Source organism: Eurosta solidaginis, chromosome 1 (assembly GCF_040869045.1).
Source record: "Eurosta solidaginis isolate ZX-2024a chromosome 1, ASM4086904v1, whole genome shotgun sequence".
In the NCBI taxonomy this organism is placed as follows: domain Eukaryota; kingdom Metazoa; phylum Arthropoda; class Insecta; order Diptera; family Tephritidae; genus Eurosta; species Eurosta solidaginis.
In genome coordinates this window covers 384,020,576-384,038,425 of record NC_090319.1, presented here as the reverse complement: position 1 = coordinate 384,038,425, position 17,850 = coordinate 384,020,576, and the positions used below count along the sequence as shown (strand labels likewise).

The 17,850-nt window shown below is 35.8% G+C and overlaps 2 protein-coding genes across 5 annotated transcripts in view; one reads left to right on the top strand and one right to left on the bottom strand.

Moving 5' to 3' along the window:
* cysu (Curly Su) overlaps positions 1-17,850 on the top strand; it is a 136,368-nt gene that overhangs the window by 107,040 nt on the left and 11,478 nt on the right. For all 4 annotated transcript variants that reach the window (XM_067776079.1, XM_067776070.1, XM_067776089.1 and 1 more), the window contains exons 4-5: positions 12,453-12,532; positions 15,374-15,464. In XM_067776079.1, the coding sequence (XP_067632180.1) occupies positions 12,453-12,532; positions 15,374-15,464 (171 nt within the window). The remainder of the gene's footprint in view (positions 1-12,452; positions 12,533-15,373; positions 15,465-17,850) is intronic.
* Positions 6,784-11,716, bottom strand: LOC137245416 (bifunctional arginine demethylase and lysyl-hydroxylase JMJD6). The gene is made up of 5 exons (XM_067776056.1): positions 11,462-11,716; positions 7,783-7,974; positions 7,379-7,690; positions 7,129-7,258; positions 6,784-7,066 (listed from the first exon to the last, which is right to left on the bottom strand). The coding sequence occupies exons 1-5, from the start codon at positions 11,675-11,677 to the stop codon at positions 6,981-6,983; spliced, it is 936 nt and encodes a 311-aa protein (XP_067632157.1). The 5' UTR covers positions 11,678-11,716; the 3' UTR covers positions 6,784-6,980.

The following is a 17,850-nucleotide window of genomic DNA, read 5'->3' as shown; positions in this document are numbered from 1 at the left end:
TTGAACTCTTACTTAGCTTTTAATTAATACTATGTTGCAATTGTTTTGGTAGCATTTCCCCATATGTACCTACAAACTATTAATACAAGATGCTGTACAGATTGGACCAACAAATTGAGGCTGAAGATAGCACAACATCGAAATTGACTTTTCTTCCAATCAAATTTGACAAATGATTACTCAAAAAAATTCCAATATCCATCAAGTTGTATTGGTGTTGTCTGCCATCTAATCAAAGATCACAAGGTTAATGCTCATGACGTTATCAAAGGCATAATTTCTATGAGCTTCCCTATACCTTTTCTTGTCTTAGTTTTCATTTTGGCGATACATAAAATGCTTCGAACTTCACTTTTACTGCTTTAATTCACAATTGCGTACGCAACCGCACATTGAACTTTATTAAGTGCAATTTTCCATTAAACCAATGAAGTCCCTCATCCATTTGGGAATTACAAACCAGCTTAAAATATTGGATCATAAACAAAGCCGGTAGTTGAAGGTGACATGAAATTATTATTTTTGTATTTGTTTGTGTACATTTTTGTAATCGAGAGCAACTTTATCTGTCTGTCTGACTGGCGGCATTTCTGTAAAATTATCTAATTTTTGTGGCATAAAGAAAACAACTTGTATGGCGGATTGTGGTCAGGCCAACGGGTGGGTTCCTGTTTGATTGAAAAAATTAAAAAAAACATTTTGTAAATTTTTTTGATTATTTTTCATTATTTTTTGAATATCCCGTTTGTAGTTGCAGTGATGATGTAAAAGTTACGCATTTTTCGTGCGTGTTAAAAGTAGATCCTCACAACTTGGTCTAGGCCATGCTGGTATTTCGCTCGTTATATTATCGGTTAAGTGCGCAAAAATATTTATCAACTCCACGCGTATTGCACATAGAAAACTAGCAAACGTTTTTGAGTTTGAATCAACCAAAATTGGCTTAAAAATTTTGTTAGCAACTTGTTGAATTTGATTTTAGCGCATGCTTTGCGTTTCTTGTAGTTGTTGCATGTGATTCGACGTACAAAATATTTAGCTAACTATTTTGTATATACAGCAGAGATTAGAAAATCAGCAGTGACAATTTTTATCAAATTTTGTCGGTTAAATTTTTTTATTTGCGATATTTTAAAGAAATAATGCAAATCAATTTCGAAAATTCGAGAATATTTGACGAAAATTATAAACTTTTTATTTGGGACTGAATTTTTTTGAGTTTGGGGCTCAAGAAATTTTAGTGTAACAAAGTAAAGCGAAATATTTTTCCAATGGTTTTTTTTGAAAGAAAATGGTGTTACATTTAAAAAACAAAATTGTCAAAAATCAAATCGAACTTTGGGAGATCTATTTGTACTCTGTCAAGATAATCTTAATATATAAAAAACACGTGTCACACAATTGAGGCCAATGGACTCCTAAACTACTGAACCGATTTTGACTTTGTTTTGCACCCCGTGTGTAGTTTGATCTAACTTGAAATACAGGATAGGTGACTGGGTGACTAGGGTCTCGAGATATAGGCCAAAACGTGGACCCGGGTACCCCTAGAGTGTGTTTATAGAATATGGATATCAAATGAAAGCTGTTGATGAGTGCTTTAGTAGAGGGTAATTTTCATGCCCCTGGGTGACTAGGGTCTCGTGATATAGGCCAAAACGGGGACCCGGGTACCCCTAGAGTGTGTTTATAGAATATGGATATCAAATGAAAGCTGTTGATGAGTGCTTTAGTAGAGGGTAATTTTCATACTCCTAGGTGACGAGGGTCTCGAGATATAGACCAAAACGTGGACCCGGGTACCCTAGAGTGTGTTTATAGAATATGGATATCAAATGAAAGCCTATTGATGAGCACTTTAGTAGAGGGTAATTTCCATACCACTGGGTGACTCGGGTCTCGAGATATAGGCCAAAACGGGGACTTGGGTACCCCTAGAATGTGTTTATAGAATATGGATATCACATGAAAGCTGTTGATGAGTGTTTTAGTAGAGGTTATTTTCATACCCCTGGGTGACTCGGGTCTCGAGATATAGGCCAAAACGTGGACCAGGGTACCCCTAGAATGTGTTTATAAAATGTGGATATCAAATGAAAGCTGTTGATGAGTGCTTTATTAGAGGGTAATTTTCATACCCCTGGGTGACTATGGTCTCGGGTTATAGGCCAAAACGTGGACTTGGCTACCCCTAGAATGTGTTTATAGAATATGGTTATCACATGAAAGCTGTTGATGAGTGTTTTAGTAGAGGTTATTTTCATACCCCTGGGTGACTCGGGTCTCGAGATATAGGCCAAAACGTGGAGCAGGGTACCCCTAGAATGTGTTTATAAAATGTGGATATCAAATGAAAGCTATTGATGAGTGCTTTAGTACAGAGTAATATTTTATCCAGAGACGGACTGGGACTGGGATTAGGACTAGGACAGGGACTGAGACTCGGAGTGGGACTGGGACTGGGACTGGAATAAAATACATACCACCTTCTGGGACAGGCAATAAGGGATGCAGAAAAATGAGAAGAAATTGAGAGAACAGAAAAGAGAGAAGGAGATTGGGAAAGAGATAGAATGAGACGAAAATGGAGATAGATGAAGCGAAAAAGACGGAGGGAGGACTGAATAAAAGGATTAGGAAAAAGTGAAGAGTGGGGAGGACAGAGTCAGCCGAAAAAAGCTTATTAAAATGTATGCAGATTGGCAAAATTTAGGGCAGGACAACGTCTGCCGGGTCTTCTAGTTTAAAATATAAAGTTCGAAATTTTCTTACTTTTTTTTCGAATTTTAAAATTTTTTCGAAACCCGCTTTTGGGATAGGTTTGCATGGTTTCACTTAGAAAATTCATAGACATTTTTTCATAAAATATTGAGAACAATAAAGGAAGAATTTAGTTGACCAAATTTTGAATAAAATAATTAAAATAAAAGTAATAATAATACTAAAAACTAGAAAATAATTAGGTAGGTCCTAGGCACTAGTCATCACACTCCTCATCAATCTACGGCGTTATCAGACAATTAAATAAAAGCGTTGGACGCGTGAAATTTCTAAAAATGTGATTGGGGTTCAGTTAATCTTATATATGACTATCAATAGAAATTTACGCGTCCAACGCTTTTATTTAATTTTCTGATAACGCCGCAGATTGATGAGGAGTTGTTGAGGAGTGTGATGGCTAGTACCTAGTACATTACTTACTTACTTACTTAATTGGCGCTTAACCGTCTAAACGGTTATGGCCGTCCAACAAGGCGCGTACCTAGTACCTAGTACATACCAAATTATTTTCTAGCTTTTCGTATTATTATTACTTCATGTAAGTATTCTTTTCAATAAAACCGTTTAACTAAAATTTTTTTTTTAATTATTTTATTTTCAAGTTTTTAGTTAGTTTAATTGCCTATTATTTCTCATTCCATTTAGTTCATTTAGTGACTCATTATTACATGAACTCTTTCCTGACAATTTGTTACAATGTAGGTCCTCAATACATAATCCTTCCAAAGACTTTACTGAACTCTGCGCCACGTATGCTTGTCCCTCCTCCAACTCCATGGTATTTTGATGTCATTTCTACCGGACTGTATGTAATATTTGCTCCAAATATGAGCCAAATCGGACATCATAGGTCGCTTTCTATTTATGTATGTATTATGTGTTCCAAATATGAGCCAAATCGGACCACAAATACGATTTTTGTGAATATCTCGATCCTTGCGCCACCTAGCGGCGATTTTTTCATAGGTCGCTTTCTATTCTTTTATGTATTATTATTTTCTTAATATTGCATTGTCATCGGGTTCTGAACTATATTCCAAGTTTCAAGCTTGTAGATTATCGAGAAGTTACTTAAATTTCAACTACAAAATTCGTGCCAGCCATCCAACCAGCCAGCCTGTCAAGTCAACCTAAATAAAACCGTTTAATAAACATATTGCCACTGCTAGTTTTCTGTGTGCTGTTGTGTGTACTTAAGTTAAAGATGCTTACCAAAAATATGATCATAAGGCTTAAGTAACAATATACTGCGCCCTCATAGATTCAACGTGTAATAACTAAAAAGCATGGTTTGTGTTACAAATAACTCCATTTTATTCTAACTGGAGTTTTCCTGCTTCGAGATTTGATAACTATGTACCTCCTTATAGCTGGAGTCTTAGTCTGAGCAGCGCCGGACACGCACGCAAAAATGCATGTAAATGTTACTGGACTGCGGTTTACGCAGTTTTCCTTCAGTAACTTTGCTGCTTTGGTTGTCGGAAGTCAGCTCACTATAAAGATAGTATTGTGATCTGACAGCTTGTAGAATATGATTGATTATACCGGATCAGCAAAGCACACCTCAGATCCTACTATTTGCATTAATTTGGAATCATCGGATTATACCTGTATCGTATCGTCCGCGATTTTTGTATATTTGCGCCAACCTTCCGTCTACATATATTGTGAGTTCAAGTTTTCCATCGCAGTTCAGGCAAAGTATAAGATATTTTTTCGTCCCACATTAAAGAACGTAATATTTCTATTAGAGCTCAAGCTTTCGCGATACATAAGGTATCGTTGCACTTTTGTGGTTTGTGGAATGGTAGTCTTCAGTCGCGCTCAACCCAACATTACATACGCAGGCATGTCTATTCCAAAGTCCCCAAAATATTTGACAGTATACCGCTTTGAGACACGCCCTTCCTCACTGATTCTATGGCTACGTAATATGCAGTTTGCTCACTTCAAGGCTGGCTTTACTTCAATTAAATTAAGACCATCCATGATGGTCCATTCTGAGATACAGTTGAGAAAGGCTTCACCGTCTATTTGATATCGTTATCAGTCGTCAATCCTAGCGAGTTCTCTCCGTGGTCGGAGTGTATTTACTGTCTACAGCTCTTCCGCATTATTTTCCGATGCGTAATTGTGCGTTTATCAGCTTTCAAAAGGGTAACCCACTACTACTTGGCAACTCCCAGTTTTCCTTATTATCCTAGATAGTAGTTTTTAAACTTTGATGGAAGATTTAATTTCCTCACAGAAGTATTTCCATGGCACATGACAGTCTACGACTTTTGAAGTTTTTTCAATTAAAAAATAATTTTCTAGGCGGGGTCGCTTCTCGGCAGTGGTTTGGCAAACACTCCGAGTGTATATTTGCCCTGAAAAGCTTTTCAATGAAAATTCATCTGTTCGCCGAAATAACAAGTGCAGCAATCATTGAAATCATATTAGACTTTATTCAGAAGTGATTTTTTTTTTGTGATTGTAAGAATTTTAGTCTGAAATGATATCTGAGTATCTAATTGCAATCATGGATTGCTTACAATCATTCAGTGTATTATCATGGATTGTTTAAAATTTACAATCATCTGCATGCCAGTGTTTGCAATGAGTTTTCTCCTTCAACTATTGAGGCCTGTTTCGTTTATTAATTGTTGCGACAAAAAAAAAAAAAAAAAAAAACAAGTAAAGGTGTCTAAATTCGGGTGTCAACAAACGATATATACTCATTTCATTACAGATAAATTACTTTTCTACATAACACGTGGCACCGCCCGTTTTAAAAAAAAATTACTTCATTTCCTCTTACAATAAGAATTGATAAGGAAAATATGTGTACACAATTTCATTACGATACGTCAATTTTTCTTCGAGTTATGGCTCCCGAAACATAGAAAATTGCTTAGTCATAAAAGGGGCAGTGCCACACCCATTTTCAAAAAATTTAGTGTTTTCCAATTTAATGTTATAATTCAATTTAAAGAGTAAAATTCTATTGATAAAAAGCTCTTTTTCGCTAAGATATAGCTTATTATTTTCGTCTACGACCCATTTAAAAATCTTTTATATAAAAGTGGCCGTCGTCCTTAACCGATTTCGTTAATTTTTCTTCAAAGCATTCCTCATAGTAAAGGCAGCCTCTCTGCCGAATTTTGTTACAATAGGTTTAACGATTTTTAATTTATGATTAATAATATTTGTAAAATTGATTTTGTCACAAGTAGGCGGTGTCACGCCCATTTGAAAAAATGTTTCCAAATTTTTATCAAGAGTCTCAATATCAGTACACATGTCAAATTTCAACATTCTGGGTGTATTATTTACTAAATTATCAGGTTTTTTGTGTTTTCCAAAATGTTATATATATAAAAAGTGGGCGTGTTTATCTTCCGATTTCGCTCATTTTCAATACCAATCTATTGTGGGTTAAGATAAGCTCATGTGCCAAATTTGGTGAAGATACCTCAATATTTTCTCAAGTTATCGTGTTAACGGGAGGGCGGACCGTCGAACGGACATGGCTCAATCAAATTTTTTTTCGATACTGATGATTTTGATATATGGAAGCCTATATCTATCTCGATTCCTTTATACCTGTACAACCAACCGTTATCCAATCAAAGTTAATATACTCTCTGTGCAAAGCACGCTGAGTATAAAAAAAACATAAATTTTTGGTTGTTTTGTAAAATTAATTTTAATGACTTCGGCCCAGAGAGACAGTGCACCATGATGCTGAGTTAAAAGGAAACATCCTTTTCTATTGAACAGTTATTGACCTACGGTGGTAGCGATTTTGTAATTATATAGTGTTCTTCAAACTTCCTTAGTCTTACGAACTAACAGAAGAGCAAATTATGCGTCCAAGTTCCAAATGATTGCATATTTGATGATTGAAATTATGGTGTTTGATTGATTCTCTAAACTCACTGAAATCAGGTTGATTGTTAATTGTAGTTTTTACAATTACAAAAAAAAAAAAAAAATTTATTTGATTAATTTGATTATATCCAAATAAGCAGGGCAATCTTAGATTTCAAATCAAAATGACTGTAAATTTTTACAGCTCTGCACTATAATTCATTTAATTTTATACAATGTTCGATTTCCTCTAAATGTGCGAGCGGGAATCGCAAAGAAAAATTTGGAATTAACTATATTGCCATCTTTTTCTGCATGCAGTGAATTTAGGCTTATCAACTTTTTTTTTAGTCATACTCCGACCCGATTGTCAGACTTATTTCTCCAGGCTGCACCCATGTCTGGTGATACCATTTATTTGTGTCTAGTACAACTGTAAATATTTCAATACACAAACAATTTAAATAGAATACGATATTAAAACAATATCCTTACTTATTTCCCCTCTACGAACAATTGTATCGAATCGCTTGCATTTGAAATAACATTCGGGTGGTGGCGCCAAAATCCAACGTTTACTGCCCGCCAACTGCGCTTGCCATGAGGGCAGCCGCACATTATCGATCTGCGTGCAAAGTGGAACAAAAGAAAATAATTTATTATCTTCTATCTAATACATATGTTTGTACATTTATTTTACTATTTATTTTTAATAATTTTCTTATGTTTGTTTGTATGTACTTACGTGCATATGCGCGCCCAGTCCCGCTGTGCCAATAAAAAACCAATCGACTGCATTATTTTCAGATGTTGGTGGTAAAAAGTAGGGACGTCCGTAATGTCTGCGGAATTCTTCAGCTGTTTCTGGATTACAATTACTCCAACCAAAATACCATGGCTGAGTTCCTGGCTGCATCTCTACACGCTCTTTTGGCATTTCTAATGCAGTGAAAATATTTTTAAAGCCCGTTTTGTAGGGCAAAAATTGGCACTCGAGTACTTTTTGCTTGCGCTTTGCATTTCTATAAACATCACTAAAGTACCAATAATCGAATTTCTGCAAATTAAATTTCACATATATATGTATATAAAAGAAAACGGTTTTTGTGTGTAAATGAAAGCAAACTAAGATGTTTCAAGAGCGCTCACCGTAGTTGCTGTCCAGTTCTTTGTTGCATCTTCCACAATAACTGGTCCTCCAGTGTAAGCATACTTTGAAGCGAACTCCTCACTTGTTATGCTGCGTAAACGAATGGCACTTTCTACGTTTTCACAAAAGGCACAATCTTCAGGTGGGCGGAAGGCGTAACGAAGTGTTCGTGGTAACTCCAAAAGACAACGCTAAAATTATAAAAAAATAGGAAGATGTAATTACATACATATGTGTGTCAAACCGAATTGGTGTTGAAGGGGAAAATGTATTTTGAAGTTGTATTGTGACAGAAAAGAAGATCAGTTACGTGCACAGAAGCGCAGTTACATGCCGTTTATATAAGCGCCTATCGTGATCCCAAGAGGTTGGTTATAATAGAGGTCGCATGTGAGAGATATTTGGAAGCAGAGGAAGAGAGTGACCTCTGCTAAGTTGGAGACGAAGGTAGAAGAAGATATGACCCTCCAGAGTGCTACCAATTGACTTCAGTTATCGCTTTAGCGGTTGAGCACCAATTAAGATGTGATATTGTCTTAGCGACTGTTAGACAACAGTAAATTGCAGCGACAGCTTAAGGAAATCGCCATGACCGACTGACTGTGATGGCATCTACGTCTCTTATTACTAAATTTTGTATTATTTTCTCATGAATTCAAACATTTTTTTATTGTTTTATGTATATTATGAAGAATATTATTTATAGTTTCTAAATGCCAGCCACTGATAGCTCAGATAAAAAATATTTTTTTTTGTGTTCATACGAATTTCTTAAAAAAAAAAAATTTGGGTTAAGATAAAATAATTTTTTTCAAGAAAATTTTATTTTCTTTGTTAAAAATATTTTAATTATTCTTGATTTTTTAAGAAAAGTGACTCTGCCCCAATGCTATGATTTGTTTTTAACAATGTTGGCTCCAAATGCTGGCTGATAGCAATAATATACACGAATTTCACCCTAAAATCCCGCCAAGGAGTGCAGATTTCAAGACTAAGAAAATGTCTGTATGAATGAAATAAGGACTAAGTAACGAAAGAACAATTCTCCTCTCTGATCGATAATGAACCGACGAACCCAATAACCTAATCCCTGTTGGATTTGCAAGCCCGCAATAAATGCCAACTACCACAGATTCAGTCTGTTTAATATGACAAATATTAAAACCCAAGCAAGGAAGACTCAGGCCCAAAGTAAACGAACTGATCCGACTTTATCAGCGCGGCTTAAGACTTAGTCATTGTGCAGGTTTTCACGATGCGCCGAGTCCCACAGAAGAAAAAACAAAAAGAGGCATTATAAGTCAACCGAGGACTTCGGAGCTTGCTCCTCCCAATTGACCCTAAAATAGTTTCTTTTCCAATAATATTCTATAATATACAACGGCACAGAAGCATGGGGCTCTCCAAATAAAACAAAGGGTATTTTTTCCTATCGCAAAAAGAAACACTTATATGCTGGCGTCAGTGAGTCACAAAAGCAGCATCTTGGCATCTCGACATCCCTACATCGAAACATCATAAACGTCTAATTTATAAAATACTACTAGACCCGGCAGACGTTGTTCTGCGCTAACTTTGGTATATCTGCATAAGTTTCTAGAAGATCTTACCCCTTACTCTCATACCCATCTCTCCCCTTTTTCCTTATACTTTTATTCATTCCACCCTCTACCTTTCTTTTCTCTGCTTCTGTGCTTCCCTTTCTGTATTTTCCCTTACTTCTTTTCCGCTGCATCTATCCCTATCTCTCTACCATCCTCTAACTCTATCTCTTTTTAGTCTTTTTCTCCTTTTCTCTTCTCTCTAGTTCTTCTTATTCTCCATGCCTTATTCACAGTCCTAGTCCCAGTCCCAGCGCAGCCCCAGTCCCAATCCAGCCATTTAGAGGATGCTGTCAAGACTACTTCTCAATAACTTCAGGCGTTTTCAGTAAGCGTTTGGGGATTGTGTTGGAATCTTTTCGTGGCTAATTATTTTAAAATGTTTTCAGGAAAATTTATGGACTTTTAAAAATTCTTCAAAGAAATACTTTATAAGCTTGTTCACAATTTGTCAATACTTTTCTAGGATCTTTTAGGAATTGCATTTGGGCCTTTTTTGAACCGTTTTTTGGATATTTTCGATTCAATATCGCAACCATGACTTTTTCGTGACCATTTCGAAATTAGCTTCGGTAAACTTCATCACTTTCGGATCATTTCGGGTCGAATCGGAACTATTATGGGATTTCTTAAGAATAATTTGCGGGATTCCTTGGGTACAATAATGGAATTATATTGAGATTGTTATCATTTCACATTGTTTTCTGATTCGATTCAGGACAATTTTAAGATGATATTGATCATTCCGAGACTATCTCCTGATCATTGCGGGACTGTTATCAGGATAATTTTGGGGCTACATCGGAATAATTTAATGTAGGCAGCTTGCGGATTAATAACAGGATCATTTAAGGGCTATTTCATTTGAGGACTTTCTTTGAATTGTTTGGAACCATATTGTTTCGACACTATTTCGGTATATTTTCACATATGTTTCACCACTGTTTAAGTGGTCATTTTGGTACTATTACAGGACTATCGCCGGTTTGTTTCGATATAAAGGAATCCAGATAGATATAGACTTCCATGTATCAAAATCATCAGTATCGAAAAAAAATTTGATTGAGCGATATCCGTCCGTCCGTCTGTCCGTTAACACCATAACTTGAGTAAATATTGAGATATCTTCACCAAATTTGGTAAACGAGCTTATTTGGACCAAGAATAGATTGGTATTGAATTCGGATGATAACCACGCCCACTTTTTATATATATAACATTTTGGAAAACACAAAAACCTGATTATTTAGTAAATAATACACCTAGAATTTTGAAAATTGACATGTGGACTGATATTGAGACTCTTGATAAAAATTTTAAAACAAAAATTTTTAAATGGGCGTAGCACCGCCCACTTGTGATAAAATCAATTTTACAAATATTATTAATCATAAATCAAAAATCGTTAAACCTATCGTAACAAAATTCGGCAGAGAGGTTGCCTAAGGAATGCTTTGAAGAAAAATTAACGAAATCCTTAAGGACCATGCCCACTTTTATATAAAAGATTTTTAGAAGGGTCGTGGACGAATAAAATAAGCTATATCTTTGCAAAAAAAGTCTTTATATCAATGGTATTTCATTTCCCAAGTGGAAAAACTTCGAATTTTAAAAAATGGGCGTGGCACCTCCCCTTTTATGACTAAGCAATTTTCTATGTTTCGGGAGCCATAACTCGAAGAAAAATTAACATATCGTAATGAAATTCTGTACAAATATTTTCCATATAGCAGAAAATATTTCTAGTAAAAATGGAAGGGATCGGTTAAAGGCCATGGCAACTTAGATATAAATTCAATTCTAAGAACATTTTTCATGGAACCAAGTGAAAAAATATCGTAGTTAAGAGACTACTTAGCTAGAGCAAGAAACTTATTTCCATGACGAAGAAATGTATATTTTTTTTTTAATTTTAATAGTTGTCTTCCTTATTTGTGATGAACCTTATGTAACTGGCTTTGTTAATTCCAACTTTTTATAAGAAAGTTGCAAGATGTAAACAAATACGCAACTAAATCAGACAAACATTTTTGTAAACTTTTGTGTACTTCAATCCACATTTGCATTTCATATTTACCTTTGTTGATAAGTCATTACAGTAATAATTATATCCATATACAAGTAATGCAAAAATCAGACAAAATTTCAATAGCTTCCTGCTTTTACTGGTCGCACCACTTTCCATTTCACACACAAATTTTTCCACGCAACCGAATAATTTTGGATCGACGCACTTAGCTTTACATTTGACTAGAATTTGTTGCAATTTGAGTTTTGCCTCCTCAACAGACATTTTTTAAGCAAATTTAGTTTATTATTGCAATAGACAGGATAAAAGATCTCGTACAACCGAATCGTTGCAATACCTCAAAATGACTGAGATTATTTGCAGTTGGATTACGACTTTTTTACTCGACTTATACAACGATTCAACATCATTCGACCGCATATGTTTTTGTATGTACGACTACTTTTGCGTTAACGGTATTTATTTATCCTGTGAAATAGCAATAATATGATTATCAGTATCCTTGCAGCCTTTACTGACGCACATTATTTGTTAGGCGGCCAAATCACGAGCATGTGAGGCGTAATAGACTCACTATACTATTACTCTAGCCTGCCTTAGTGTTAGTAAGTCGTCTAGGAATGTTTTTGTCTTGCAATGCTTTGTGACGTTAGGATTGAACTCATTTTTCCTTATACGCATGTGATGTCTTTTTGATGTTCTTTCGCTGTGGTGGTGGAGGCATACGGTCGTAAGCGATAAGCGAGCAACAAGTTGTTGATTGGATAATAAATAATATACAAATTGACAAAGTGGGTTACTAAAGCGTGTAATAAAATGTTATTATATTCGATTTGTTTGACTGTGAAGCAGAAATGCTGTGGCGAAAACAATGAAAATTTGTGTTAGGCTTGGAGGTGTTTAGTGAGTTGCGCGCAAATTTTATGAGATGAATGTGGGTTTTATCTACGCAGTAAGATGACTATTTTTGTAGTGGATGTTGTGGCTTTAAAGATAGTTAGTATTAAATATTATTTTTATAATTTTATTTGTTTTTCAGAAATCCCTACACAACAGACAGCACATGCATTACGTACGATGCAGTGAATGCCGCCTATTTGGATGCGCGCAAACGAATACGTGAGTAGAGTATAAAATATTAATTAAACATTTTTCAGGAATAAGGAAACATTTTTTATATTATTATAATATTTAGGCCTAGAAGTACTGCGGCCTTTGTGCAGATTTATTGTGCATGACCTTTCAGCCAAATTTTGTATGTGGAGGCTTTTGGTGTATCTAAGTACCTCTTCAGACTTTTTACTCCATATCACATAGGGATTAAGAGTCACACCATCTAGATAGGAGAGCCTCTTCTTTGCCAGAGCGACGCATTCGCAGAGAATATGAACCGGCGTTTCATCCTCCAGCTTACAGAAACGAAAAATTTGAGTATCGGATAGATTTATCTTACTTAGGTGATATCTTAGATCACAGTGTCCCGTATATTACCCAGTAGGAGTTCTTAAGTCTTCCCTGCTTAGACAAATGAGTTTGGCTGTTACTTTCGTTGCCGGAAGTAGAAATAGTTTGCCCTGTCTTTGACCTGGACAGTCAATCAAGTTACTACTGATTAGTTTTGTTTCCCAGTTACTTATGGTTTCCCTGGTGTGTGCTTTTTTGAGTCCACAAAAGGGCTTTGGACCATAGAATGCTGCTATAGCACCCTGTTTTGGTAGGCAATCTGCATGTTCATTACCTCCATGTCCCCAATGCCCGGGAACCCATTCTAATAAAACCTTGTGTTTGGCTCCCAGATCATTAAGGATTTCAATGCAGCCATCCACTATCTTAAATGTGACTGTGTAGGATTGCAAGACAAGAAGGGCCTCCTGGCTGTGCGACATAATGTAGATGCTCTCGAGAATCAGCCTCTCCGCAGACTTTTACTTCATGGATTTCTGTCTGAAATATTTTGGTGTAGCATTCCATTGGTATCGATTTCTTGAAGTTCGGCCCATTGACGCCAGCTCCCGTTCTTCCGTCTTCGAATTTCGATCTATCCGTGAACCAGACCTCTGAGTCAGGATCATTATAAGGATTCCCTGTTTCCCAGTGGGTCCTGTCCACAATGGATACTTCAAAGTTTCGTGAGATTCTGAGCTTACGGGATAACTATTACGTCACGCAGTTGTAACATTTTTTATATTATTAACTTAATTAAATTTTTCGTTTGATGGGTAATTTTAAGTATGATAGGATTCAAACGGTAGACAATATAAAATCCAGTTATGATGTAACTATATGGAAAAAGCTATATGGCATACCAATCAATATAAGTATTAAAAATTGGTAAAACAAATGAGAAATTTGTTATCGATTTTTGGTGACTTCAGCACAAAGCTTTCAAAGTATTCAAGAACCCAGTAAAGATGCAATAAAAATAAAAAAATTAGCAGGTGCGCAAGAAGAGGGATATTTAGAGCTCAAAATCAGATAAAAATTCCGAATACAGCGAAAAATTTCCGCTTGGTGGCATAGGGATCGATATACTAAGAATGCTATTGAGAAGGTTGAAACCCGTAGTAGGGTTCCGAGGACATTGCAATATTTAGAGGAAAGAACTGGATGGCTATAATGCGTTATGCAAAACTGAAGAGTTTTGCTCTCGATTTCCGAGCAACGTCCAGGCTGGAACAGAGTTAAGGTCCATGAAAATAATTAAAAACTTTGAGGGAAATTAGTGCGATAAAAGTACCTTGCCATCAGTTGCTCGGTAGCTTCCGGACAAGCTGGATTTTTTAGAAATAAAATACTGAAATTCGTGCAGCAAAATTTTAAAATCTTAGTCTCGATTTTTAGTTTATTTCCTTGTCCTGATTTATGGAGATCTATATTCTTGAAATGTGGTTTAGCATTCGATGACAATATAATATGTAGACAAGTTATTACATAGGGTATATTTGGAAAATTCCAATTTGTAGTTCGATTTGTATTATGATCAAAGCATATATATGTACACATGAAGGCCATTGAAAAAAATTGAAGAAGTTATTTTTAAGTGATTAAGTAAAGGCTAAAAGTGAGTAAAAAATGCAGCTGGCAAATTTTTGTCAACATAAATGGCGCCAAGGCGAGTTAGGAGAAAGGAGACTTTGTACTTATCCCATTCAACGAAATTTAACCTCCTAATTTTAAAAAAGAATATACAATTAATTAGTTAGAGTTGGGCTTTCTTTGATTCAGCAGATTTTATCTTAGAACATTTTAGCAACTCTAAACAAATTTTGCTTTAATTACTATGTCTATAAGTGTAGACCTTATAAAACAAATAAACGGCCTTTTCCAGTTTAGCTCCTTCAGGTGGGATTGCGAAGGTTAAAAATATCACACAAACAATTTTGGTTTCTCTTGGAGACAGTTAAGCGGTATCGAATAGTGGCCAAATTTAGGATACTTCCATCGAAATGTTCTCATTGTGAAACAGTTGTTTCTTGATGGCCAGGGCTTCAAGTTCAGAATACGCTATGAATTTTCAATAAATTACAGTTTGAACGTTAGCCAGTGCGCGAGACTACCCTTAACCGATTCCAATTGAGATCAAAAACATTTATGTATCGCCTGCAATAATACTATCGATTTTGGATATAAGAAACCAAAAAAATTTAATTAAATTCTAAATTTTTGAGCCTCCACAGAGACACTGGAACTCTGACCACAATGCGACAACGCTTAACTGTCTCCAATCAGAACTATAATATATGTGTAATATTTTCGACCTAGGCATTACTGCCTGAAAGGATGATACTAGAAGAAATTATTTTCTTGATTTATATGAAACACCCTGTTGCCTCTATGTACAATAATCGCCATGATTTTCATCAATTTCATGGCTTTTGGAAACCTCAGGAATAGGGCAACAATTTCAGTCATTAGTAATTTTACCACGGGAAAACCCAAAATAAATTTTCTCTATTTCAGATGTGGCGCAACCAAAAGGCGAGTGGAAGGCAGAAGAGTTGGCGACTGTAGGCGAATTGCTGCTGGATATCTCAATACAGCTTGCGAGGACGTAAGTGCAATAAATACATACATACATATTTACATATAAGAATGTTTATAACAAAGGTAAGGTCGGTCCATAAAAGCCTCACAATGATTGAATGTGTCCGTAGTGTCCATATGTACCCCAGTAGTCCTTTGTACGCATAGAGTGCCATGCAGGCTTTATTCGCCCTGTCATTCATTTGAAGTTTCCATAAGAATTTATTGTCTACTACGATTCCTCGTTTTCATGTGATGGAGGAATGTTCTCGGGGTTATGGATATATTGATATTGATCTCGAAAATTTACTCCGGAAAATCAAATACATACCTACCGATATGTCGATATATCCTAAATACGTCCATGCAATGCCTGGACAGGTGAGCATAAAATGAGTGAATGATTCGATCTTCCAACGCTTGCATTCAACAACTGGCCAGGCATGGACAGTGCATCCGTTTGAAGGGAATGCTGGCGCATTGTATAGCTCCTCTAATCCAATTGTTAACCTCACCTACCTGTGGCGAGTCTTGTTTATTTATAATGCGAGGCGCTGCCGGCCTCAAGTTCGTCACGGAAGTAGGGAGTTTTATAATCTAGAAGGTGCAGCGTGGTCATATCAAATCTCTCCTGAGACAGTCCGGCTAGTACCTTAGTGGTACTAATTTTCGGAATATTTCGGATCAAAAAATCAAAGTCGATAAAACGTTCCAAAAAATTTGGCGAGTCTATATATCGCTACAAGAAAAAGGAGAAGAATAACTGGCGAAATAGGCCACGAAACCACGTAAAAGGTGGTGCCCGCCTTGCTGTCGCTTGCTTAGATAACTCGAGACCCCCATGACTAGAAGCGGTTAACAGCAATAGCAGAATATGAAAGTCGATATTTGCAGATAAGTTCAGTCCACAACTTCCTGTACGGTTCAAGGGATTTTATTGACGGTTGCCATGGATAGGGTTATGCCTCGGCACACACATAATTTGTATCAGAAAGTTGCTCGATGTCACTGTGAGTACGAGCTACCTCTATCAGCCCCTGAAGTTTATAAAGTAACTTACCTAAAGTGTATATAGTGGTTAGTATCATTTCCACCGCATTTTTGTTTTTAAAAGCTAAGTTTAGCAACCGAGATAGGTTCAACAACCGTGTGAAGAACCCTCTCGGAAGAGCTGCCGGTACAATAGAAATGTTGATATTCTGAAATCCACTCTCGAGGATATCTGCTATTTACATAAAGATCTCTTTGATGACACGATATGGCTCTTGGGAAGCATCCTTGACAATTAGTAAAGTGTCTTGATATACAGCAGCGAACAAAAAAATGGCAGTGGCAGTGTTTGATACAATTTTTGTCAATTAAATTCGTCTCTTTTTATTTTCGATATTTTAAGCAAAACTTTTATTAAATTGGTAGATGAAGCTATGCAAACCAAACTCAACCCGTTTTTGGAAAAATTCGAAACCTCAAGAGAACTTAACGAAAATGTCAAAATTTTTACTTAAAGTTCTCTGAATTTTTCTGAAAACAGCTCTTTTATAGCCCAATCAATTTTGGTTTAACAAAGTCTATATAACTTGAACATTGACTTAGTCTTAATCTTAATCTTATACTTTAACTTGCGGAAAACATTTTCAAAAATTTATGCGAATTTCGAAAAACCTATAACTTGTACTTTGACCAAAATTGATTGGGGTACAAAACAGCCGCACTGCATATTCAAAAAATAAATAGTTCGAAAATTTCGTAAATTTTTCTCGGCATTTCGAATTTTTCGAAAACGTTTCTAATGTTTGATGTCACGTTGTTTAAAATTTTCCCAAATTATTAAATAAATTATAAATTATAAATTGCTTCAAATAAATATGTTCATACATTTAAAGGAATAAGGGCAACCCCCGCTTAGCTCATACAGTTTCTAATGCATATTTTCAGTTACAAACTTCATAGAGGTTTTTTCCTTAAAATATCCACAGTTAAAACCAAACAATTAAATTGACGAAAAAATCCGCTGCTATTTTCCTGTTCACTGCTGTACATGGTATGATGTTTCACATCTCATTGCTTTAAGTTCAACATATTAAAAAAAAACAAGTAAGGAAGGCTAAGTTCGGGTGTAACCGAACATTACATACTCAGTTGAGAGCTATGGAGACAAAATAAGGAAAAATCACCATGTAGAAAAATGAACCTAGGGTAACCCTGGAATGTGTTTGTATGACACGTGTATCAAACGAAAGGTGTTAATGAGCATTTTAAAAGGGAGTGGGCCTTAGTTCTATAGGTGGATGCCTTTTCGAGATATCGCCATAAAGGTGGACCAGGGGTGACTCTAGAATTTGTTTGTACGATATGGGTATCAAATGAAAGGTGTTAATGAGTATTTTAAAAGGGAGTGGGATTTAGTTCTATGG